The sequence below is a fragment of the Malaya genurostris genome, chromosome 3, assembly GCF_030247185.1.
Source record: "Malaya genurostris strain Urasoe2022 chromosome 3, Malgen_1.1, whole genome shotgun sequence".
Classification (NCBI taxonomy): Eukaryota; Metazoa; Arthropoda; class Insecta; order Diptera; family Culicidae; genus Malaya; species Malaya genurostris.
The window spans coordinates 4,673,659-4,701,445 of record NC_080572.1 but is presented as its reverse complement, the minus strand read 5'-3'; the positions used below and the strand labels follow the sequence as shown (position 1 = coordinate 4,701,445).

The following is a 27,787-nucleotide window of genomic DNA, read 5'->3' as shown; positions in this document are numbered from 1 at the left end:
TGTCAGACGACGACCCGGTTGGGATGGTTCTTTAGGGCGACCCTAAAGGTATATGAGGACGGGCGCACAGCAAGCACGGCAGATCGACCAACATGGCATTGTAATCCGTTCATTAAATGCTAAGTAATCAGCAAGAAGAAATGTGATAACTTAATCCATAAGGCGACTATTTGCTCATGAAACGAAATACTATCACAACATGAAAGGGTTACAAGAAAACTATTGATTTAGCTATAGCTAAACAAGCAGAAAAAGTAATACTACATAGTCAAACAAAAGGTTTGCACGTTTTTAGCTCGATTTTGTTCGTCTTTTGATTACGACATGGTACAGTTCAGGAAATATTTTCAAGGCGATCTATGCAATTTGTCATACTAACCGATGCACTATGTTCTGGTACAAATAGAAGTAGTTGTTAATTCTAAAGACGTATGCCAGTATATCTATGTATAGTCATAAGGAAATATCAACCTCAACAATGTGACAATACAATAGTAAGACTGAATGAAAGTAATAATGTCTTATATTCGTTAAAAAGCAAACGACTTGCTTGTATTCGGATGAACAGTGATTTTCAAAATGTTTAATATCGGTTTAACCGTGCACACAGTAACACTTGATTACATTGATTTGTTAATTGATTGAAATACAACAGCTGTGATGCATATCAAACTGATAACGAACTGTTAACACTAGTAAATATCAGCTATTGATCAATAATAAAGAGATAGGAAGTACAGTAAAGGTAAGTTATCTGTTTATCAATTGTATCATATAGAAACTGCTCACGATAACAGTCAGTAAATATCGTAATTGATCCTACAACAATTTCATTGTTACCTTCGATGTTGTTGAATTTCTAAGTATAAAAGACGAACACTTTTGATTATAAGCAGAGGTTAGTTAATAGCTGTCAGGTTGTTGTAGCAGTTATTTTCCAAATAATATGAGAATTTTCGTGTTTAGTGTGGTTGTAGTGATCGGAGAGATTCTCGCAGATGAACATTGGTGGCAGCATGCCAACTTTTATCAGATCTATCCACGATCGTTCAAGGATAGTGACGGAGACGGTGTTGGCGATCTTCGCGGAATACAAGAAAAAGTGAACTACCTCAAACAGGAATTGGGCATCGATGCAGTCTGGCTGTCACCAATATTCAAATCTCCTATGGCGGATTTTGGGTACGATATTTCTAATTTTTTGGATATTCATGACGAGTTCGGTACGATTGCCGATCTGGAAAGCCTGGCAGAGGAATGCAAACGACAGAATCTTAAGCTCATCTTAGACTTTGTGCCGAATCACAGCAGTGATGAGCATGAATTTTTCAAAAAGTCAGAACGGAAAGAAGCAGGATACGAGGATTATTACGTTTGGCACCCTGGCAAAGTTTTATCCAACGGAACACGTGTACCCCCATCAAACTGGATTAGCGAATTTCGCGGAAGTGCATGGCAGTGGAGTACAACTAGAAAGGAATATTATCTTCATCAGTTTCTTGCCAAACAACCTGATTTGAATTACCGCAACGAAAAAGTTATAAATGACATGAAAAATGTTCTACGCTTTTGGCTTGATAAGGGTGTAAGTGGGTTTAGAATTGATGCCGTGCCATATCTTTTCGAGGCAAAATCTGTAAATGGAGTTTACCTAGATGAGGAAAAGAGTGGCGAAACTGATGATCCTGACAACCCGAAATATCTTGTGCATACGTTAACTCAAAATCTCGATGAAACTTTTGATATGGTTTTCCAATGGCGTGCCGTACTAGATGAATATAAAGCGGCCCATGGTGGAGATGATCTAGTTTTTATGGTAGAGGCATACACACTAGAGATGGTCGGGTATCGGGTATTTTACCCGAAACCCGACCCGTACCCGTACCCGACGGGTTTTTGGTCGGGCACGGGTAAAAAATTTTATTTTCAATCGGGTACGGGTCGGGTACGGGTAAAAAATTTTACTGCTCACTCGGGTACGGGTCGGGTACGGGTAAAAAAATTTATCGCTCACTCGGGTACGGGTCGGGTACGGGTAAATTTTTTTTTCGGATCGATTACCCGTCCATTTGTACTTCACATAAATATGTTTACACGTTGACGAGATTTTTTCATTGCAAAACAGTTCTTCCGAAAAATAATCAATTTGATTCAAGGGGTTTTGACATTCCCGCCTAGGACCAGACCTGTCAAACGGCATCTTTTTCCAGAAAAAAACATTTTTTTCTTCATGAGAAGTTATGTGAATATTTCCCGCCCTACTTTGTTTATAACATATTTAATAAGACACACTGCCTTAGCTCTATGATGTTGCGGTCGGAATCTATTTTTCACGTAGGATTTAATGGACTGCCATTTTAAAGCTGTTTAATGCACAATCCAGTAAAAATTATTTGATTCATATACTGCCCATACTCGCATATCAGTCTCATATCGATTTTCGCCAATTTTGAGTTAGCTTGAGGAATGGAGCCTTTCCTCAATAAACTCTCAGAAATTGCAATGAAAGTTGAGGGTTTGTTCAGTAAAATATAAAAAAATATCAACTCATTTCTGTGTCCCATATGCTAAAGTACCCGCATATCAGTCCCATTCAGTGCAAAATTTCAATAATTTCATTTGTTGCAATATTGGAACAGCAAAGGTGTATTACCGATATTTCATGTAATAACACCAAGATTTAGCATTAGGGAGCAAAGCAAAGTCTTGGCATTACATTCCTTTCGTGGAATTTGGCCTTTCTGTTTCAACAGACTTCGCAGCCGATTCTTAGTGTACAGAATCATTGCATGGCTAGTAATATGAATCCTACTGACACTAAGAATCCTTCCAGGTCGGGGTTCGAACATACGACAGCTGGCTTGTAAGACCAGCGTCCTATGCATTGAACCGCCAACCCGGGACCAGCATTAGGGAGCACAATAAATAAAAAAAATCGAAAATAAACTTTTGATCGTCTTTTTCTCAACATGCCGATTTCCCATATGGGACTGATATGCAAGTATGGGCAGTATATAAAATGTAGTGTAGTACTCATATCACATTCAGATACCAGAAAACTGTTATTTTAAATATTGGTTAGAGACTTTCAAAATTTTCATAAAAATCATTGGGATTCTTACCATAAAAACATGGACATTTATTTCAGAAAATCTGCATAGAAGTTCTTATTATTCTGCACTTCTGGGTGGTGTCACCTCACTTTAAATGACACCGATTGATGGCACAGCAAGTTGGGCTATATTGCTAGTTAATTTTCGTTTCTTTTCACTGGACTACAAGTGAAAATCTCGATGCGTGACAACGTGGAGTCGCAAAAGTAAGGGTGAAAATCTTTTCTCGTGAAATACTCAAATTTTCACCGTGTTCACTCGTTGAGGGTTCCACCGGTTCAATGGCTGTAAAAACCACCAGCTACCGATAACATCGTGGGTGTGGGTTTGTGAGGTTTACAAAACGGGCATAGTTGACAGATTAATTTAAATCAAAATCATAATTAATTTTGCTTTATAGTAAAAAATTGTAACCAAAAAAATTTCCTACGAATGTTCAAACTACTTACACTTGAAGAACTCACTGTTCACCATGTTCAAAATTGAATTTTTCACACCGGGAATACACGTACATTGTTTGATTCTTTGGTCGAACTGATAACACACTATTCATTTTAGGGGATGTTCGCATAACATTCATTTTCGTCACGTATAATATTCAATTTGACATTTGGAACTATTTTACGTGATTTTTCAAGTGATTCGAATGTGAATTTTTATTTGTGTGTCAAGATAATGAGCACGCTTACTTATAGTTCTAAAGAATTGGATCAAAAGTCGCACTGTTTCGTAAAAACCATACCTACCCAAAATTGAGTACAACGGGTATTACGACATATTGGGTAAATATGCTTTTTGAAAAATTTGAGTAGATATTACTCGCTTTTGTTGACATTTGTAAATGAGTATAAAGTACCAAAGACATTGGAAATCTACAGGGTCCGCCATCTAACATTTATTTTTGAACTAGCGGTTATTTCGACATTGGTAACCTAAATGTCACTTCTGATTTGACAGAAACTTAGTTGTATCCTTCCGCTGAACGAAAATGGTTGTGTATACGCTTGAGGACCGCGTGAAAATAGTGCAGTTTTACTTTCAAAATCATGGTAATGTTGCGGAATGTGTGCAAAAAAATCATCTTCTCGGATGAGGCACACTTTCATCTCGGCGGGTATGTTAATAAGCAAAATTGTCGCATCTGGGGACGGAAAACCCGCACGTCATCATGGAGAAGCCGATCTCAGAGAGTGACGGTTTGGTGCGGATTTTTGTCTGGCGGCATCATTGGGCCTTTTTTCTTAGAAAATGAGGCAGGAGCCGCCGCCACGGTCAATGGCGAGCGGTACCGCGTCATCATTAGCGATTGGTTCTTCCCGTTACTAGAAGAGGTAGACTTGGACACCTTTTGATTCCAACAAGACGGCGCTCCGTGCCACACAGCCAACGCTACGATCGATCATCTGTGCACAGTCTTCGGAGATCGAATTATCAGTCGAAATTCGGATGTCGTTTGGCCGCTTCGGAGCTGTGATTTGACACCGTTAGACTATTATCTTTGAGCGGCTGTCAAAGATAAGTGTTATGTGGACAAGCCAGAGACAATTCAAGCCTTGAAGGATAACATTCGTGCATCCATAGCTGAAATAAAGCTGCATACAATCGAAAATGTATTAAAAAGCTGGACCGACCGTATGGCGTACTGCAAGGCCAGCCGAGGCAGCCATTTGAATGAAATTATATTCCACAATTACCCGGAAGGATTGTACTTTAATATGAAAAAAAAAATTTTTGAATTCGGATGAACCGTTTGTTTTTTTATGCATGTTTAAAACAAAGTTACATTACATTATTCATGCTTCACAGTGTATTTATATGTTTAAAAGTAAACAAGCATTTTAATGTATTTTTCTTACCAACTAGAGCCTGATACGGCTCGATATCTAAAACACATTTTTTTCCATACTGAATTTTGGTAAAATTTTTACTACTCATTCGGGTCGGGTACGGGTACAGGTAATTTTTAATCGGGTACGGGTCGGGTACGGGTAAAATTTTTTATTTTTTTTTCGGGTGCGGGTCGGGTACGGGTAATTTTTATTTATTATTGATCGGGTACGGGTCGGGTACGGGTAATTTTTTAAATTTTCAATCGGGTACGGGTCGGGTACGGGTAAATTTTTTTGCTGATCACTCGGGTACGGGTCGGGTTCGGGTATAAGAATTTCTATACCCGACCATCTCTAATACACACCACTAATCAATATTATCAGGTTCTATGGTGAAAACGGGAAGGAAGGTGCACAAATTCCTTTCAATTTTGAAGTACTCTCTAATACGTTCAAAGATAGTACTGGTAAAGATTTTTACGAAAATATAAAGCGGTTCTTAGATTTACTGCCGCCGAACCGTTTTGCAAATTGGGTTGTGAGTATCCGCAAATAATCCTACATTATGAAAAGTTTTCAATGATTCTATTTTTAGCTTGGTAACCACGATAGAAAACGTGTGGCCAGTCGATTAGGGATTTCGCGCACAGATCTATACAATATAGTGCTGAACACTTTACCAGGAATAGCCGTTACATACAACGGAGAAGAGCTCGGTATGGAGGATGTCTATATCCCTTGAAGCCAAACCATCGATCCAGCCGCATGTAATTCCAATCCCAAAGATTTTATGCTGTACACCCGCGATCCTGTTAGAACTCCGTTCCAGTGGGATGATAGCGTCAGTGCTGGTTTTTCAACCAATCCAAAAACTTGGCTTCCGGTTTCTCCGTATTATAAACAGAATAATTACAAGCTGCAAAAGTCTGCTCCTCGCAGTCACGTAAAAATTTTCAAAACTCTTGCCAGACTCAGAAAACAGAAAACTCTCAGAGAAGGCTCGTTTGATATGAAATTAGTCGATGAGAATTTAATTGTTTATAAACGTGAACTGATTGGAGTTAGCACGATTATAAAGGGTGATTTTTTAAGAGCTTGAGAACTTTTTTAAACAATAAAACGCATAAAATTTGCAAAATCTCATCGGTTCTTTATTTTAAACGTTAGATTGGTACATGACATTTACTTTTTGAAGATAATTTCATTTAAATGTTGACCGCGGCTGCGTCTTAGGTGGTCCATTCGGAAAATCCGCTTTTTTATCGACAAATTTTGTTCAGCGATGAGGCTCATTTCTGGTTGAATGGCTACGTAAATAAGCAAAATTGCCGCATTTGGAGTGAAGAGCAACCAGAAGCCGTTCAAGAACTGCCCATGCATCCCGAAAAATGCACTGTTTGGTGTGGTTTGTACGCTGGTGGAATCATTGGACCGTATTTTTTCAAAGATGCTGTTGGACGCAACGTTACAGTGAATGGCGATCGCTATCGTTCGATGCTAACAAACTTTTTGTTATTTTTACGTTTCGTCTTTGACTCATCAGTGCAGAGCAGTTCAAATTGAACTGCTTAGTGCTAAACTCGGCAGTTCAATTTGAACCGCTAAGCAGACGTAAAGTTTCTGCTATTTACAGAACACTTTTTGTTTTGCAACGAAGTGCAATGTCTTTTCTGACGTGCCGAACGAAAGGAAACTTTTTGTTGCCAAAAATGGAAGAACTGAACTTGGTTGACATGTGGTTTCAACAAGATGGCGCTACATGCCACACAGCTCGCGATTCTATGGCCATTTTGAGGGAAAACTTCGGAGAACAATTCATCTCAAGAAATGGACCGGTAAGTTGGCCACCAAGATCATGCGATTTGACGCCTTTAGACTATTTTTTGTGGGGCTACGTCAAGTCTAAAGTCTACAGAAATAAGCCAGTAACTATTCCAGCTTTGGAAGACAACATTTCCGAAGAAATTCGGGCTATTCCGGCCGAAATGCTCGAAAAAGTTGCCCAAAATTGGACTTTCCGAATGGACCACCTAAGACGCAGCCGCGGTCAACATTTAAATGAAATTATCTTCAAAAAGTAAATGTCATGTACCAATCTAACGTTTAAAATAAAGAACCGATGAGATTTTGCAAATTTTATGCGTTTTATTGTTTAAAAAAGTTCTCAAGCTCTTAAAAAATCACCCTTTAGTTGTTTTAAACTTCCATAAGTCAACGCAAAGCGTTAACTTATCTCATGTTTACACCGGGTTGCCGATGGAATTTGAAATCATTACATCTTCATTACAGACTAACTACGTTGACGGGTAAGTGATTCATAATTTTTGGATGCGTCCAAAATTATATCAGGAATCTTTTAGCTCCATATTATATCGCGATCTGGTTACACTTCCAGCCGATGCAGCCATTGTTCTTGAAGGAAACATGAAAGAAGTCGTATAAGTTGATATAGTTGCTCGTTAATATTAGTCTCACAAATTATAAACACTACAAGCATTCATATCTGTTTTGAACTTTGTCTTCATCTTCCTTATTAGTGAATAAATTGCGAAAAATTAGTTAAAACCCCTGTTTTAATTCACCTGTAATAATGCCTTTCTCATATCAATCATTCTATTTATCATATATAATACTGTGGTTTTCTACAAAATAATTTTCTTGGATTCTTGAAGGAATAACCGGAATCGCTTTGTTTGGCCGTCTACTGATGATGACTAATGAGTTTTGATGTCGATTCAGAATTCTTTTTAAGTAATTTGTTTCGCTCCTTTAAGTGATGGTATAATTTTTTTTTTATAGAATAAGACTATTGATTTGAATTTTAGTTTGAAAAAATCGGTCACGCCATCTTTGAGATAAATTAGTACGCTTATTTCCGCTCTTTTCCACTTATTTTATTTTACCCCATAACACCAGAACCGGAAGTCCTATCGAAACAAAATTCAGGAATTTTGTATGGGATCAAGACACCATTCAGTTGAATCTATGCTTGTGAAAATCAGTTCAGCATTCTCTGAGAAAAGTTGGTACACTTATTTTATACCTATCAGTTTGTAATTCCGGAGCCGGTAGTCGTATCTGGATGAAACTTGGTAGGATTATATGGGGTTGTAAGACCTTTCATTTGAACCTAAGCTTGTGAAAATTGGATGAGCGGTCTCTGAAAAAATCGATGAGACGTTTTTAGTTCATTTTGCATATTTTACCTCGTAACTTCCGAACCGGAAGTCAGACCCAGGTAAAATTCAATAGCAACCTATGGGAGAGACCTTTAATTTGAATCCAGATTTGTGAAAATCGGTTCAGTCATCACCGAGATAATCGAGTGCACATTTTTGTTACATACACACATATATACATACACACACACATTTGCTCAGTTCGTTGAGCTGAGTCGAATGGTATATGACATGGTATATGGCCCTCGGTTAAAAAGTCGGTTTTTACAGTGATTGCATAATCTTTCTATAGGAACGACTGAATTCAAAAGTCGGATAGTTGCAACTTTGTTTGGAGAACCCGTTTAAGTATTTTTTTATGCAAATCCGGATAAAAACATTGAGAGCAAAAACCGGACTTGGATTTTTCAAAATCAACATCATCGTTTAAAAACATCTTTTTTTCAAGAACCGGACAGCAAAACTTTGAATGCAAAAACCGAACAAAAACTTAACCGGTTCTTCCAAAACAAATGTATGCATCCGGTTTTAGCTTTCAAAGTTTTTACCGACTTTCGCTGTGGACGAAGCATGGTTTGCCTGTTTGTTACGAGCAATTTGATCTACACTCCGAAAAAAATTGAATTTTACAGGTGACTTAATCCGTCATACGATGTAATTCATAAAGACCTAATTTGTCAAATGACGGAAAATTTTATTTGTAATGACTTAATCTTAGATGAGCTTGAATTTCACTGGTTTCGACTGTGACTTGCGTTCTGCTAGCAGGTGCGACTGTATGAATGCTTCCCACGGCGGCACATCCCCGGGTTCAATGCATAGGGCACTTGTCTTAAAAACCAGTTGTCGTATGTTCGAGCTTCGACTGGAAGGATTCGTAGTGTCAGTAGAATCGTAGCCATGCAATGGTTCTGCACACTCTGAATCGGCTGGGAAGTCTGTTGAAACAGAAGGTCAAATTCCACTGCAGGAATGTAATACCAAGGCTGTTTTACATCGAAACAGACGCAATATAAATTTTTACATGTTGGTAGATGTAATATTGTGTCATCACCGAAGAAATTACGTAATGTTTAATTTTACGTCAAGCGTAAATTTCATTTTTTCTAAGATTGCATAATAATTTTGAGTTTTTCAACGAATACAGGCGTTCAGAGATAAAAAATGCGAAACTTCAATTATTGATTGAATTTAAAAGACAAATGTAATATCTTAAGAAAATTCAAGATGTCAAATAAATTGTCAAGCAATATCATTTCATTTATATGTGAATACTTTGACGTGATACGCGTATCATTTCGGTATGTCAAGTGACATCATCGCCAATGTAAATATGGTATTAGGTCACGCGCGAACAAGTTACTTACAACACTCTTACCAGCTACCTAATTTTGTATGTATGTATGTATGTGTGAAGCCACCATCAGTTCAAGGCATTACCAATGTATGCGGGTAGACTTACAGTAGATCCGATTTTGATTATCAGATAGCTTTCAAATAATTGCTGTTAAGAAGGCCAAAATGAGTTTTGAGGACCCGGCGCCTTCTAGCAAGAACATCCGGCCATATAATAAAGAATTTCGCTGTACCAGCTTAAACTCGCCTGATGGTGTGTTTGTTAGAAGGGTGCGTCTTACTCATTTTAGACCTTCAGGGATAAACACAAAGCTTCCCCCGCGTGACTCAGGTTGGCAATCCACTCCATCATCCAGTCATTCACTTGTAAGATACCCTGATGCACTCCCTGCTCCTCCCCGTTGTCGATATACTTGAGCATAATACAATATAATATAATATAATATAATATAATATAATATAATATAATATAATATAATATAATATAATATAATATAATATGATATAATATGAAATAATATAAAAAATATAATATAATAAAATACAATATAATATATCTCAATTCAGTAATAGCCGTTCAACCGAGAAGGTTGTGTATAGAAGCGTACAGTTTAATAACGCTGGTTGGTTTACACGCGTTAAATACGACAACGGTTGAACTACAGGTAGAGACCTGTTGGCAGCAGCCGTTAAAACGTATAGTCGTGCTGCATAAGAGAGCCCTAGTGCTGGGCCAAGCTGGTGAAGGAAACAACAAAGGGCGTTTCCCAAACTCTACCCAGGCCGCAATATACAGCCACAAGTGCTGAGCAGGAGAGTGCAAAGGCACATCGAAGAGAAAGAGTGCAAAGGCACATAGAAGCAGGAGAGTGCAAAGGCACACCGGTGCGAAGGCACTTCGGTGCAGAAGCATATCGGTGCGGAGCACAAGGAAGAAGGAGACAAGACAACTCGGTCTTTCCACTGCCATACAACACGCAGGTATACACCGGTGACCTGCGCTGGTTACAGCTGGCGAAGACGAAAGCAAATCGGAATTCGAGTGGTGCTGGATGTCAGGTAGCAGTAGCATCACATCATATTCTATCGCTACAGTGAGCTTCAGCATTGTATCAACGTCCAGATACATCCAACAAGAACATCTAGAGCAACGAGGATCTACACGGCAGTGCAACGGAGATAGACAACAATTTCAAGGTAGAAGTTTTTTCTTTTCCTTTTGATTGAGTACTGTGTAGTGTTGGTTTCAAATTTTATTTTAAAGTTTAGTTAAAAATTTTAATGTAATGGATGAATCCATCTCCTTTGTCCCTAGCCTTCCTCGCGGGAATGGGCCCGGCCTCTTTTGGGACCTTTTTCTTTTTGGCGACCTTCACCCATGGATTCTCGCCGGGTTCGCTTACATGGCTCGGATCCGGGGTTCGAGTGCCGAGGTTTGGGTTGAGCCCCTCGCCACGTTCCTTCGCCCCATCAATTCCGCCATGGTCTTTGCTCCTTTTGGCCTTGGGAGTCAGGCGTTTACTGCCTGGAGAATCCCTGGCGCGTTTCCGGCGCTGTTTATTCCGCTCAATCGTGAGCCGGAGCGCATAGTCGACCGCCTCCTGTTTTTTGTCGGTATCGAAGATGAAGGGCTCTGTTTGAGAACACTTCTCCGACTTTCCGCCACCCTCTAGCCGCACTATCAACGCCTCTTGGTCCCTTTTAGCTACGTTCACGGCCTTACGTAGCTTCAGCAAGTTCGCCTTCAGCTCCTTGCTGATGTTGGATTTCTCCTGCGCGAATTCAATAATCGCGTCGAGCTGTTCTATGACCGCTGTCATACTCGGCTTGATTATTTCCTTCGCTCGCTCCTGGGACTCAGGCTGGTTCACTGGTTTGACGTGGACATTGCTGTCGCTCGTCTCCTCAGCTACTGCTTCGCTCTCCTTTCTCACACCCGTTCTGGATGGAGACCTCCTCAAACCCCCTCTTGCGAAAGGGTTTACCTCCTCACTCGACGCCGATGTTGATGGTGTTGAACTCATGATTTTATATGGGTCCCCCTTATGGCTGCCGTCAAACCCAGCCGAAAGTAGTCGCTATCATGATCCCATGGTTACCTATGCGGTGCAGTGAGGCCATGCGAGGGTTGGCTTTACGCTCAGAGCCGGATCAGCGCAAATCAGGAAAAGGGCATCTGAACCTACTTCCACCCAGTCATCCCAACCAGGTGGCTGAAGGTGAGACGGCGTGCCATAAGGCCTGCCACGGTTTTATGGGACGGAAGGCAGCTGCGGCATTAGCCTACTCGCCATTTCAAGCCGGTTCCACCCTGCTTTACTGAAGGAGTAGAATACCGCAGCTGTCAGCCCTAGTTTCTCTATATATTCCGATCTACCGTGTCGTATCCATGGATGGTGTGGTAGCCAGTATACCATAGTTAGGACCTCACTGGCGTTAGTCCTAACGTGCCGAGTCGGCACTCCCGTTGGGCTTGTGCACTTTGAGCGGCACACGATCGCTTTGGTAGGACTTGCTTGCGGATACATGCAGCTTTTTGTAGAGGATTAGCAGAGCCCACTGCCAAACCCCACCGCATCCTAGGCAAGCCCTACAACTCGCAGTTGCCGGGGGAGGGGTCGTCAAGCCCTTAGACATAGTCCCTGCTGCCCCATATGCTTGAGGGTGTGGAAATACTGGAGTGCAAACAACTGTACTCAGTAGTTCATGAAGAGGAAAAAAAAGTTTATCGCCCATCAGACTCGTTTCGAGTGACATTTGCCGGGTCTGCGTTGCCGTCCCATGTCTATGTCGATAAAATTCGCCTCCCTGTTCGGCTTTTTGTTCCAAATGTAATGAATTGTACGAACTGCAAAAAATTCGGCCACACAGCTACTTACTGTAGTAATAAACCAAAATGTATTAAGTGTGAAGGGCCTCATAAAGATAATGATTGCAACAAGGAAATTGAAAAATGTATTTATTGTGGGAATAGTCCTCATGATGATATTTCAGTATGCACTGCATTTAAAGTGCACAAAGACAAAATTAAGCTTTCTTTAAAAGCACGGTCTAAGCGCACATATGCAGAAATGCTTAAAACGGTCATTGATGTCCCTCCTTTGGAAACCGAAAACGGGTTTTCAAATCTAGAGGAACCAGAGGACTCTGACTCTGACGAAAATAGTGAAGGTAATTCGTTTATCACTACCCAAGGGTCAGTTAAGAGAAAGAAGTCTTCCTCCAAATTACCAAAAAAGACACCTAAAATTTCATCTTCAAAAAAAGATCCCCGTGTTAAACAAAAAAAGTCAAAACCAAAGACTGTGCCTCCTGGTTTGTCAAATTCACAAACCAATCCAGGATCTAGTACAGAAAAAGATAATAATCCAGTGGGCTCCATTTCACAGCCACCAACAGGATTACTGAAGTTTTCGGAAATTGTTGAATGGATTTTCTCAGCATTCAATATATCTGAACCCTTAAAGACCCTCATAATGGCATTCCTTCCAATAGCTAGAACCTTTTTGAAGCAGTTATCAGCTCAATGGCCAATTGTCTCAGGTTTTGTATCTTTTGATGGATAATTTATCACCCGTCGCAAATGATACAATCACTGTCCTGCAGTGGAATTGTCGAAGCATCATGCCAAAACTTGATTCATTTAAAATATTATTGCATAGTCAAAAATGTGATGTATTTGCTTTATGCGAAACATGGCTTACTTCAAACATAGCTTTAAATTTTAATGATTTTAACATTATACGTCTCGATAGAGACTCTCCGTATGGTGGAGTGCTTTTGGGAATTAAGAAATGCTATTCCTTTTATAGATTAAACATCCCTTCAACTTCTAGTATAGAAGTTGTTGCTTGCCAAATAAACATTAAAGGCAAAGATATTTGCATAGCTTCGGTTTATATTCCTCCAAAAGCACAAGTTGGACAGCAACAGCTTAATGAAATGGTTGAAGCCCTTCCTGCACCACGATTGATTCTGGGGGATTTAAATTCGCACGGTATTATGTGGGGTTCCGTTTACAATGATAGCAGATCATCTTTAATACAAAACATTTGTGACAATTTTAGCATGACGGTATTAAATATGGGTAGCATGACACAGATCCCAAGACCTCCGGCACGCCCAAGTGCATTAGATCTATCTCTTTGCTCAACATCAATTCGACTAGATTGCACCTGGAAAATACTGCCTGATTTACACGGTAGCGATCATTTACCAATCATCATCTCAATTAGCAGTAGCAATTGCATTGCTACTTCCGCTAGTATTCCATATGATTTGACAAAAAATATCGACTGGATTAAATACCAAAGTAGTATCTCTAGTATTTTGAATTCAATGGAAGAGCTCCCTCCACTTGAAGAATATGACTTCCTCATTTGTTCGATTCTGGAGGCAGCAGAACAATCCCAAACTAAACGCTTTCTTGGGCCAACGACTAACAGAAGGCCTCCCAACCCCTGGTGGGACAAAGAGTGCTCAGAGGCTAAACTCGCAAAACAAAATGCTTGCAAGACGTTTCTAAAACGGGGAGGAGGAACTCCTCAGAATTTTGAAAAACTTATGGTTTTAGAAACCAAGTACAAGAGCATACTTCGAGCCAAAAAATGTAGCTATTGGAGACATTTTGTCGAAGGTTTGTCAAGAGATACCTCAATGAGCACTCTTTGGAACACGGCCAGACGAATGAGGAATCGTAACGTGGGCAATGAGAGTGATGAATACTCGAACCGATGGATATTTGACTTTGCTAGGAAAGTTTGCCCAGATTCTGTTCCTACGCAGAGCATTATACGGGAATCTCCTCCAAATAATGGTTTTATTAATAACCCATTTTCAATGATGGAATTTTCTATAGCACTCTTGTCTTGTAACAATAACGCTCCAGGGTTGGACAGAATTAAATTCAACTTGGTGAAGAATCTGCCCAACCTCGCAAAAAGACGTTTGTTGGAATTGTTCAACAAGTTTCTTGAGCAAAATATTGTTCCACCTGACTGGAGACAAGTGAAAGTTATCGCCATTCAAAAACCGGGGAAACCAGCTTCCAATCACAACTCATATAGACCCATTGCGATGTTGTCCTGCATCAGAAAATTGTTCGAAAAAATTATTCTACGACGTCTCGACACTTGGGTCGAGACGAACGGTTTGTTGTCAGATACTCAGTTTGGCTTCCGTAGAAATAAAGGGACGAATGATTGCCTTGCATTACTTTCGTCTGACATCCAAATTGCCTTCGCTCAAAAGCAACAAATGGCATCTGTATTTTTAGACATTAAAGGAGCATTTGATTCAGTTTCCATTGATGTTCTTTCAGACAAGCTTCACCAAAATGGACTCCCAGCGGTTATAAATAATTATTTGCACAACCTTTTGTCAGAGAAACACATGCATTTTTCACATGGCATCAGAAATAGTTACATGGGTCTCCCGCAAGGCTCATGCCTCAGTCCGCTCCTCTATAATTTTTACGTAAATGACATTGACAGCTGTCTAGTAACCCCATGTACACTAAGACAATTGGCAGATGATGGCGTGGTTTCAGTTACTGGACCCAAAGCTATTGATCTGCATAAACCATTGCAAGATACCTTAGATAACTTGTCCGATTGGGCTGTTCATCTTGGTATCGAATTCTCTGCGGAGAAAACAGAGTTAGTCGTCTTTTCAAGAAAGCATGATCCCGCGCAGCTTCAGCTCCATATGATGGGAAAAATGATCCAACAGGTTTTAACTTTTAAATACCTCGGGGTGTGGTTCGATTCCAAATGCACGTGGGGAGGACACATTAGGTTTCTGATAACAAAATGCCAACAAAGAGTAAATTTTCTTCGAACAATAACAGGATCTTGGTGGGGTGCTCATCCGGAAGATCTAATAAAATTGTATCAGACAACGATACTTTCAGTGATGGAATATGGATGCGTTTGCTTTCGTTCCGCTGCAAACTCTCATATTATCAAACTGGAGCGAATTCAGTATCGTTGTTTGCGAATTGCTTTAGGGTGCATGCATTCGACACATACAATGAGTCTTGAAGTTCTGGCGGGAGTTCTTCCATTAAAAGATCGATTTTGGGAGCTTTCATCACGCCTGCTAATAAGATGTGAGGTGCTGAATCCCATGGTAATTAATAATTTCGAACGACTAGTCGAGCTTCGATCTCAAACAAAATTCATGACAGTATATTTTAACCATATGTCACAGGAAATCAACCCTTCAAGATATATTCCTATCCGTGTCAGCCTCCTAAATGTCCCTGACTCAACTTTATTTTTCGATACATCCATGCAGCGCGAAGTGCGTGGAATCCCGGATCATCTACGTTCGACGGAAATCCCAAAAATATTTTCAAGTAAGTTCAGGCATATTGACTCTGAGAAAATGTTTTACACGGACGGATCGCGAATTGAAGAAGCGACAGGGTTTGGTATGTTCAACAATAATGTTTCGGCCTCATTTAGGCTTCAAGAACCTGCATCTGTTTATATAGCAGAGTTAGCAGCAGTTCATTATAGTTTGAGTGTAATCGTCACATTATCTCCAAACCATTATTTCCTCTTCACAGATAGTCTGAGTGCAATTGAAGCCATTCGCTCAAACATGACTGGCAAGACTGAACCGTTTTTCCTGGGCAAAATAAAACAGTGCCTGAACGACATATTGAACAATAATTATCTAATCACTATAGTCTGGGTCCCGGCTCATTGCTCCATTCCTGGCTTTGAAAGAGCCGATATTTTAGCCAAACGTGGTGCTATTGAGGGTGAAATTTATGAGAGACCAATTGCTTTCAACGAATTCTATAGCTCGTCTCGCCAAAGAACACTTGCCAGCTGGCAAGCTTCTTGGGATAAAGATGATCTGGGTCGGTGGATGCACTCAATTATTCCGAAAATATCGACAAAGGCATGGTTCAGGGGACTGGATGTGAGTAGAGATTTCATTCGTGTGATGTCCAGACTCATGTCCAATCACTACACGTTAGATGCACATCTCCTTCGAATTGGGCTCTCCGAGACTAATCATTGTGCTTGTGGCGAAGGTTATCGAGATATTGATCATGTCGTTTGGACATGCGTGGAGTATCGTGATGTCAGATCTCAACTAATAAATTCTTTGCGTACCCAAGGTAGACTATCCAATATCCCAGTTCGAGACATTCTTGCTTGTCGTGACCTTTCATACATGAAACTTATTTATCATTTCATAAAGAAAACTGGAGTTTCAATTTAATAAAGGCCCCTTTCAAGACTTAGTTCTGATCCCAGCTGCGTCCATGAGTTCAACCAATAGCTAAATTAGAATAAAAATAATGTAATGATACAAACAAACTCGAAACAGTTTATGAAATTATTAACAAAATGTCTGAAAATAACAGCTTATTTTATAATTTATAGAAGTTAATCGTTTGGTTCAAATAATATTTCCGAGTAGATTTCATAATTAATGACGAGTTACCTAAGATGATATTTAAGTAATAAGAGAATATGTTTTAATAAATGCAAAACGTTGTGACTATGTTAGAATTAAATTAGGATAAGAATATTATGTAAAAGTGATGCTACGGCGAAGAAAAACTTATGTAAACTGCCTTAAGAAATAAACGTATTTATGAAAAAAAAAAAATATAATATATCACATCCAAGCTAGTAAAAACTTTTTTAAAAAGCTGTGTAAAGCATACAAGTGAAAATCCATTAAAAATCACCGTTGCACACGACTTTGGACGTATGAATGTCTGTTGGATATCTGTTCTCTGTGATATAACATAATAAAAAATAATATTATATAATATAAGATGATATAACACAGCATAATATAATATAATTTAGCAAAATATAACATAATACAATATAACACAATACTTATACTTATAATATAATATAATATAATACAATATAATATGATATAATGCAATGTACCAGCTACTTAATTTTGGGTAGAAACCTACCCAAAATCAACTAAAAGGCATCACCACATTTTTAGGTAACCTCAATATTTAGGTAAATGTAAGATTACCCAAAGTGTTGTCATGGTAAAATTGGCAATGTTTGGTTTTACGTTCACGTCAAAGTTAGAGTAGATAACGACCTAATTTTGGGTGGCTCATAGAAAAGCTTGACAATGAACGATTTCTTCTAAAAAAATAAGTAAACTCGATTTTCTGTGAACAAACTTTTTAGAACTTTGAATCGTTTTATAGCGATTTCTGTCAGGCTTACTGTCTAGCAGCAATCCTTTTCTGGAATGTTTTATGTGAGACCAAGGATGCCAGGTGAAATTTTCAAAATCTTTGGTCGAACCAAACATTAATCTGCACAAATCCACATTTCCTATAACATGTTTGTTGCTCAGAAAGATATCACCACTCGTTCCAGCGACAGAGGCCTAACTGGATGGCGTGAATACGAATAAAACAGACATGCTTTTTGTTGAACCTTTGATTATGTATGGAGCAATATCAAATACATTCCAATTTATTATACCGATCTAAGCAGACGTCTTTTCTATTCTACCTGGTTTTGGGCCTGACGAAATGTCATAAAAACGGTTCATACCGCGGTAGAGCGGTCCCCGGTGAGGAGAATATTTCAGAAGCGGTGCATGATTCGACCATTTCCGGTATGGCGATTCCAAATGGAGAAGCGCAATGAGCGACAAGTTCCCGTTGCCAGGCGGAAACGTGAAACTACCTTTGGTGCAGCGACTACTTGTCCAAGAAAATTACAGTTCCAGGGCTTTCGCGATAAAGATGATCATGATCCGGAAAGGTACGTGGACTGCTATTAGGGAAGAAAACCCGTCAGATGAGCTATCGAAACGGACGCTGGCTACCTCGTCCAGAATGCGGCAACTGCTAGAGAAGCATGGGACAGCCTGAAGGCGTTGTCTGGCGAGCAAAAATTTTCCTAGATGCCAAGTGGCCGGACGATTCAATGCGAAGCGATTCTAATAGGGCATTTTATGGACAGTCGAAAACAAAGAATAAATCGTCTAAACCGTATAAGACACACAACAAGTGGTACAAGTGCTACAAGTGCAAACAAGCTGGTCATTACGCATCTGAATGTCATTAACCGAGAATCCATGTTTTACAAAATCAGAAGCGACCAGATCATCGACATTCAAAGAAGCTCGATAGGCACGCCGCATTCATGCCTTAGCTAAATTCTCATTTCACATTACAGGGTAACGACTCCCTATTTCATCTGAGCTCCTATTTCCATCTCATCCCATCACCTCGTCACTTTGAACATGAATATTATTCAACAACCTACCTGAACCAAACTGTAAAATGTTTAAAATAATGATAAAAGCTATTGTCACACTTTCCCATTGAAAGAAATGGTTTTATATTCTTCGGTGATCGTTTTTTCATTTTCAATTTAGGACACATTTTCGTCTCAAGATTTGGAGTTCGTCATGTTTAATCGATTCGTCTCAAAACATGATCACTATTCCGCACAATTACACTACCATTAAATGCTGGATGACTTCATAATTAGTAATGTTCACTTGCCACTTGTTTAATTAACGATTAAAAACTTCAAAAATTACCCGACAAGCAATAAAAGTCATCAAAAATATGAGATGAAAGTTTATCACTTAGTTCACTTCATTGCGCTTGGTTTTCATATCATTTGGTTTCACAAAGTTGCCAATTTATCTCATAATGTTACAAAACAAAAATTGTTTTTCTTCTTCAAATTATCATCAAAAAGTATGTTTTTGGTATCCATGACATTAGTTCAATTACATTATTGATATTAATATTTCAATACAACTGTTTCGGCTTCGAACATTACCAGAAAGAGCGTGTTAAATACTAATGAAATAACCATTGTGGGAAATCTAGTAGCTCTGGTTTCATTCCGCTATACGTCAACATAACGCTGTGAAGTGTGTGTGTGTGTTTCATCGGCTGTGCACAGAGATGCCAGATATTTTCATAGAAAATATGTACTACTTTGCATAAAAAGTCTATATCTGCTCTATCTGTTTTCACTAATAAAATGATGTTATAAGATAGTTCTTTATATCTCCGTCAGTCGTTTTTTGTCAATAACAATATATATATATATATATATATATATATATATATATATATATATATATATATATATATATATATATATATATATATATATATATATACATATATATATATATATATATATATATATATATATATATATATATATATATATATATATATATATATATATATATATATATATATATATATTTATATTTATATATATATATATATATATATATATATATATATATATATATATATATATATATATATATATATATATATATATATATATATATATATATATATATATATATATAGTCAAATTAGTTCAAAATTTAATTATAAATGTTTGTCAGTGTTCATAATCAATTATCTGCATAAAAGATTTTCACTTCAACATGTGATTTGTCCATTGAATAATAAACTTTTAAAAATCACTGCAACAAATACTAATTGATACTCAGAGTAAAAAGTCTAATTTTTTACTTCTCACTTTTTATGAACCTATATTAAATTTAGGAAATCTGTATAAAAACTGTACTTTGATTTATATCAGCAAATGCAAAAATCTATACAATACAGAAAAATCTGTATAAATGGCATCTCTGGTTCTGCATTTTATTTCAAGAAGGGCTAATGCCTAAATAGTAACAATTCCTTTTTTTTTATTTGAAGTTCACCAAATTAACAGTAACAATCACACAGTAAAATTTAAAATTTAATGCGAAAGGTGACAGAAACGACCGTAAAATTTTTAAACGTTGAAATGATTTCAAACTGCTTCTAAAAATATCGTGTGTTGTCTCATAGTTGGCATTAGGCCGTTTTTAAAGAAAAATTCTGACATTTTGAACCTTAGAGTGTAATAGTGGAATATTTTGTTTTGATTGCTGTCGCCTTTGCTAATTTATAGGATGAATAAAGGACCAATGATAGGATGGAAAAAAATCCATTTAGATGGAATTAGGAACAGAGTAGTGAATACAAGTGTTTTTAGCTGTTTTATGAATATTAGTTAAATTTTCAAGAAATGTGAATCAATTCTCAGCGTGGAGCAAGGCGAATGAAGCAGTAATATGAAATAGTTATAGTGATTTTAGTGGCTAAATGGAGGCGACGTCTTTACAAATGAGATGAAATAGGGAGCCCTTACCCTATGATATTCTAATATATTTGCACTATTGGCATTTCCAATGATAGTTAGATGGTGAATCAATATCATGTCAAAAATATATTATAATCATATGAAACAAAAAACTATTTTCAAAATTATTTTCATATAGCGAATGGAATTTCCAGACTTAATCAAATTTATTAGAGCGCCTTATAACAACTACTAGATAATTACACAACATACATATGGACAATCTTTGAAGTGTATATTGTATTCAATTCGAAGTTATATAGATAGGTTCATGTAGAATACATGGATTTTTTAATTACATTTATATATAATGTTTAATGGAGGTCCTTCCAGTTCCATATACTAGTAATGTATAGATCAAATGATTATTATTCAATTGAATCACTTGATGACAATGACCTTATTATATGTGGGGGAATCAAAAGCTGTAATAAAATATAGTTATATTATTATCAAAACTTTATTGTCACTGTTTATTTCATATCGTTTCATGCAAAAAAGAACGCTTAAAAATGATTAACACTTCAACACGTACTACACTACTTCTACTGTTATCAAATGAATCAGAAAAAATACGAATAGCTGATCATTGCGCTGTTCTTTCAGGATCCGAGCTATACTAGGTAATGGTCAATTCCGTTTGGGATCGCCTTCTGGTTTTTGCAGCGAAGAAGTGTAACCAAAGATAAATAATAAAGACATGTATGTGCTTACAAACATTTAGAAAAAATCTGGTTCGTTCCCGGTACTTTCTAAATTGACCGCACTCACCGCTTGGTGGAGCGCGAGATTAATTGCATTGTTATCATTCCGACCAAAGTGTGCCATGAGTAGAACATAATTGAATGTCAACATTGTCACTCATTTCGCTACCGTATAACGAGTTGTTGGTAAAAATGGGAAAACTCTGTTGTATTGAAAATTGTCGGAGAAAATCTCCACTCGTATCGTTATTTAAATTTCCGAAGCAAACAGAGAGGTAATGATATAAATTTTTGTTTTGTATACCTTATAATAACGTACAAACAATATAAATAATTCATCTAGACTTCAAGATTGGATTAAGTTTTGCGGAATCATTGGAAAAGAAAAGAATGGCTCAGGAATCCAAGTAGAGCATCGGCGAATTTGCTCTGTACATTTCAAGCCTTCAATGTTTCGAGATCCAATGAATACATCGAAAAGGTAATTATTTTTATTGTTTAGATTAACACAAACTTCATTATTTTTTCATATACTCCATGCAGCTTAAAATCGAAGAATGGGCATCCAAAGTAAGCAACCAGGTCATCAAAAGAGCAAGATCGGAACACGCAAATCACCTAACTATAAAAACATCCAGATTCGAGCATTGAAGCAAACATCATATTCACACGATCCAGTTACAAATGTAAAGCAAAACGGAATTGAAGTTTGAAGTAATAGAATTGATAATAATATTGGCCCTAGTTCTTCGAGTGACAACAATCCACAACCTGACACGAAAGATTACAAATTAAATGAGATGGAAAAATGTGTAACAATGCAATAAAATTTGGTCTCCAAATTCCCAGAGCGAAAAACAGTTCATGTCGAGCAGAGGTGGTTTAATAGTTTCAGCTACAATTGTGCAAATTTAACGAATATTTTTTTCAGGGATTGTCTCACGTTATCTCTTGATACATTCTAAGTACATACGATGAATTTAAAATCGAATTGCAGTACATTTTTATTCAGTACATTGTACTTCCTTAATGTAACTGCTACAATGCTGCTGCTAATCTGCTGTAAACTGTCCTCTCGCGGTTAATTTAAGTACACGAGAGATCATGGTATTAAACGATTACTTTAAAACAAACAAAATATTAAGTGTAACATAAAATCTGAATATATACAAATGAGCTAACGAATCGAAAGGGTTCTCACCGTTTGACATTTGCATTATGAATGTGATGATGGGGACCCAGCAGTGCAACCAATTTATCACCATTGATGCCAGTTTCACGGAGGACCGTAGATGTGCGCCAAAAAAGGTCATGACTGTCATGTCTGGAAATTCGTTTGTGGTGTAACCCCGTAACTATCAAATAAAAAATCAAATCATCTTACTAGTCAGACAGTAATGAAAAAATGAAACATAGCCTATTGTTATTTTATGATCTGTAAAGATATATCCTTGCTGGAGGTTAAAAAAAACTGACGCCCCTGCGACTATAAATATTTTTATAATGTAGAAATTCCAAGAAAACTTACCTGGAGCAACTGATGAATATCGATGACACACAACTATAGGTAGTATGATTCGCGACCATTCTTATGTGAAAACAAACCCCGAATGTAGCTAAGGGTCCTATTCAAATGATATACATAAGAAATCGCAGACTACTCTATCTTGAGTTTATCTTTGATTGCCAGCCATCTGACACCGGTATGTGAGCACCAGCTATTCGAAAGTACACCGATTACGTTGAGCCCCAAACACTGCGATGTTTTGATACTCATCGCGACTCTCAAATTGTGAAAATTACCTGCACTTGATGTCCCAAAACACTGTTTAGCCAAACCAACAAGTTATTGTGAGATAGTCGACCCAAAGTTCACTAATTTTCGTGCTCTAAACGAGGTAAACCGTAAAACGATTGCATTACTGATTGTTTGTTTACGCTGCAATCAGCTAATTTTGAAGTTCCGATTTTGATCTCATCAAGATGGCGTCGTGACAGGAGGCCGTTGATTGCACTACTACATCTACAAATATTACTACCCTTCGGTCATCATCTTGGATCTAGTCGTTGTTTCTTGTATCACACCCCTCGTGGATTACGGCACTCACTGTCAATTGTCAATGAGTCACCTCATGCCTGACACTCAATTCAGTGGAAATGTCAATTTACAGTTGGCTACTCGAAGCGTTCACGTTCATGAGTGTGTGTTGCGTACGGTGGAGATAACTTTTCCTTTTTTCATCACGCTCTGGGTACTGCGTTCCGTCTAACTCAGTAGTAAGATTTTTCTTCGTGAAAATAGCCCAAGTTGTGAATAAATACTCATAAGACTAAGTTCAGAAAACGGACCCGTCTGTGCCAGGGTAGAATTCTTAGGTGGTACGATGGAAAAGTGTTTTTGCTAAGGCACAACATCGACGAACAGCGGAAGCCAGATAAATGGTCTGCAGATAAACTAGGCGCAGCAAATGTGAAAAACTAGCGAAGGCAGAGAATAAAGGTGTGCTATATGATACCAGGTCGTTTATAGATGAATAGTATCGCGGAAGATGTCATTGTTGCAAGGTAACTTTAAGAAATATTGAAATATATTCCAGAGTTGATAGATTTCGTTTCAATAATCATTCTGACATCTATTTTTATGGGTTTAATTGTGTTAGATCCGGCGTGAGAAATGCAAAATTTTATCTAAAAAAAAGTATCCTAAAATTTATACGGAATTAATCATTAATCATAAATATTTAGCGTCTAGATATAAAACTAACAAGAAAATTTTTGCAAAAATCGCTTAAAGAAACTCCCCAGTTGCCCGACATGAAATTCGCCTTTGATTGATTCATATCTCGAAAGACTAATGATTTTTTTCACGTCTCTCTCCTCTGTTTTCTATTCTAGAGTTGTAGAATTTCGACCATTCTGATTAACCTTTGAAGCCCCGTACGTACTAGATGCTTGTTTCTAAAGTGCTAATCAACTTCGGTGCAAGTACCGACTAATCTAATCAACGTTCGTGTACCAGTGAGTTCTGCGACAGGCAACAGCACAATGTGGAACACTGTTAGTGAAGACGAGCAACAGTAGGGAGGGAAGTCTCTCCGATATGCTTGTTTCGGATATAGGAATCCCCAAATATCTTATCAGTTGTAGGAATGGCAAATCAGTGACGACGCTTTTTGCCTTCATCACCGATGAGTATTAACTGTGCAGTACGCGCTAATCGTGTGGTAGCGACAGTCGAATAATTATAACGTGAATGTGTGTGTTCAGTGAATGAAGACTGTGCTTCTCTTCAGAATAATTGTGTTACAAAATTTACGAAACCTTTTGTTCTTGTTACTCCGTAAAATATACCAAAAGGGTTGAGCGTCGAGATATCGGTGAATCACCACACTCAATCATGGTAAAAACATGCCCGCAACGATGATCACCATTGTCGAATGTCTGGCGATCGGAATACTCATTTTTTGGTGTGGCAAATGGGTTGTGCACGCAATGGCCATTACTTATGGCAAACTGAAATTGCACAAAAAGACTAATTCTGCGACGCAGCCACATGAAACGCCATATCCTTCGGTTTCCATCCTGAAGCCCCTCATGGGCGTCGATCCAAACCTGTCCAGTAATTTGGAAACATTTTTCCTAATGGATTACCCGAGGTACGAACTACTGTTCTGTATAGAATCGTCGGATGACCCAGCGATTGACGTTGTCAATCGCTTAAGAGACAAATATCCAAACACTGAGACATCGCTTCTGTTAGGAGGATCAAATGTTGGCGTAAACCCAAAAGTGAATAATCTCTCCCCAGGTTACCTGGTTGCGAAATACGAGTTAATTATGATATCAGACGCCGGAATTCGAATGAAAACTGATACGCTAACAGATATGGTAAATCACATGACCGATCAAGTGGGCCTTGTTCATCAAATGCCATTCGTTTGTGATCGGGAAGGATTTGCTGCTGCTTTCGAAAAAATCTATTTTGGAACGGTCCAATCGAGGATATACCTCTGTGCCGATTTGCTCGGAATCAACTGCCACACAGGAATGTCCTGTCTAATGAGGAAAGATGTTCTCGACGAACTCGGCGGAATTCAAACGTTTGGTTGCTATCTAGCGGAAGATTTCTTTTTGGCCAAAGCCTTCCACGACGCCGGTTGGAAGCTCACCATTAGTAGCCAGCCAGCATGGCAAAATTCTGGCATTTGTGATATTAGCAGCTTTCAAGCGCGGCTTACTCGATGGGCTAAACTGCGCGTGGCAATGGTTCCCACGACTATTTTACTTGAACCTATGTCGGAATGCATCATAGTCGGGATGTTTGCCTGCTGGGCAGCCAAAATACTGCTCCGATGGAATCCACTGGTGTTCTTTCTTATTCATACCTTGTTCTGGTTTCTCTCCGACTGGGTGCTGCTGTCAATCATTCAGAACGGATCGCTTCCGTTCAACAAGTTTACATTCTTCGTCGGCTGGGCGTTTCGAGAACTAAGCGGGCCGTATTTATTTTTTAACGCTCTTTGGAATCCTGCTATCAGATGGCGAACGAGAGTTTACAAACTAGCGTGGGGTGGAGTAGCGTACGAACTTACTTCCCAAATCCATTCGTAGCTGATCAGCACACAAAATAGATGCTCATCATCTATTCTTTCTGTATCTGTTGGTGTCTTTTGTATAAAGTTTATTTAAACAAAAATATCTGTATATTTTCTAAACTTTTGCTAGAAAAGTTCGCTTTAGAAAGTAAGAACATAGATTTAAAAAAAATTATTTGCTTTGGCTCGTGTTCATCTTTTTTTTTTGTAAATATTTATTGACAGCAACCATTGGCAAAATGGAACAAGTTTCTCTACATTTTAGTAGTAAATCGATGATAAACAAAAACAACGTGGAACGGCAAATAAAAACGAGTCCTAGTAAAAGTAAATAGTTCGTCTCGAAAGAAATCCCTCGATTCAATTGTGCTTTAATTACGCTTTACCTCCGTGCTAGCTGCGTTTTTAGGAAATTGTTGCTAGATACAGTAAGACGTTCCGAAACGACTAGTAGCTCGAATTACGAATGCTTCTGTTCGTTATTTAATTACCGTACGCGTATCTTATCTGAATGTTACTATCTGTGGGCGTCTAAGACTCGTGCCAACATGACGCATATAGGAATGCAAGTGGCTACAACTTTTTCCAAAAGATTATGCAAATTATGCTACTAACAGTGAATAAACTGTATATTATTTTTTTGTACTTGTCTTTCTCAACACAAGGAAAATATATTCAACAAGATCGATTATTAACGACTATCATTACATTTATATTTGGTTCTCTCCACATTATTATGAAATTCTTACCAGCCTCCCTGCGAGTTAGTACTAGTTGCTATTAGCATAAAAAAAAAGAATTGAAATGCATGAAACCTAAAAGTGCAGCTTCAACGCTACCGATTATATAACAATTGAGTCACTCTTTTCATTGATAAGCGTTCGAAAATATTGATAATACTAAATTGATATTCTATGCGTTCTCCTGATAAGCGTCTAATGATTTCAAAAGTGGATTGCAAGTTTATTAGAAACCTAAGATATCAAAAAACATGTATTGTGGATTCACAGAACCAAATATATAAAATCATTGTAATGCGAAAAAATCTTATAAAATCAAAAATTAAAAACCGATATAAAAAACCTTTCTAAATCAGATGGTTGCGTGCCATTTCGCCGAAGGTCATTTCATCGAATGAGTCTTTTGCTGAAAGTCGTTTCGCCGAGAGGGACATTTTGCCGAAAAGGTAATTTCGAATACATCATATTATTAGTTAGAAAACTACAAATTCTGGCTATTTTCATATATAAAGGTTATACGATCACTGTGAAAACCGACATTTGAACCGAGGCCCGCAGGGCTGAATGTCATATAACATTCGACTCAGCTCGACGAACTGAGCAAACGTTTGTGTATGTATGTACAGTATGCGTCAGAAAATAATGATACTCAAACATTTTTAATTTCATTGGGACTTAGTATCTTTATTATCAACTTTAAACATAACCTGCATTAACATAACATGGTCGTAGAAGATTAAGCTTCCTCTTCACTCGATATGTCCGACATTTGCATTCATGACCGCTTCTAGACGACGCATGAAGCTTTTGCAGACTTTGGTATTATAAACTGATGACATTATGGAGGTTCGTAGACATTATGGAGCTTCATTACGGAGGTTCATAGAGATAAAATTCGAGTGAAGATGTTTACATACACGTGCTTCAATACTCGCCCATACACTGAAATTTCGAAGTCAGGCGAGCTAGGAGGCCACATTGGCTCTTTGGACAAAAATTGAGACATGTTGTCCCTCAACTACATTCGTGTTTTCTTCGCCATGTGGGCAGGGGTCCCGTCTTGCTGGAACGCAATATTT

General features: G+C 38.1%; 2 protein-coding genes across 3 annotated transcripts; both read left to right on the top strand.

The window, feature by feature from the left end:
* The first annotated feature begins 885 nt into the window (after positions 1 to 885).
* LOC131436214 (probable maltase) lies at positions 886 to 7,442 on the top strand. Its single transcript, XM_058604828.1, is given in 5 exon segments — positions 886 to 1,824; positions 5,300 to 5,480; positions 5,538 to 6,021; positions 7,134 to 7,248; positions 7,303 to 7,442. Coding segments are annotated over 5 exon segments (1,740 nt in total). The 5' UTR covers positions 886 to 946; the 3' UTR covers positions 7,385 to 7,442.
* Positions 7,443 to 23,553: 16,111 nt separating this feature from the next.
* LOC131437001 (ceramide glucosyltransferase) lies at positions 23,554 to 26,294 on the top strand. Of its 2 annotated transcripts, none has more exons than XM_058606024.1 (2): positions 23,554 to 23,873; positions 24,269 to 26,294. In XM_058606024.1, the coding sequence occupies exon 2, from the start codon at positions 24,782 to 24,784 to the stop codon at positions 25,982 to 25,984; it is 1,203 nt and encodes a 400-aa protein (XP_058462007.1). In that variant the 5' UTR covers positions 23,554 to 23,873; positions 24,269 to 24,781; the 3' UTR covers positions 25,985 to 26,294. The 2 variants fall into 2 exon arrangements, with proteins under 2 accessions (XP_058462007.1, XP_058462006.1); XM_058606023.1 differs by having other exon boundaries at positions 23,554 to 23,938.
* The last annotated feature ends 1,493 nt before the right edge of the window (positions 26,295 to 27,787 follow it).

What these genes read in the sequence shown, in the direction of transcription:
- LOC131437001 (XM_058606024.1), top strand. Translation starts at nt 24,782, where the DNA reads ATGCCCGCAACGATGATCACCATTGTCGAATGTCTGGCGATCGGAATA.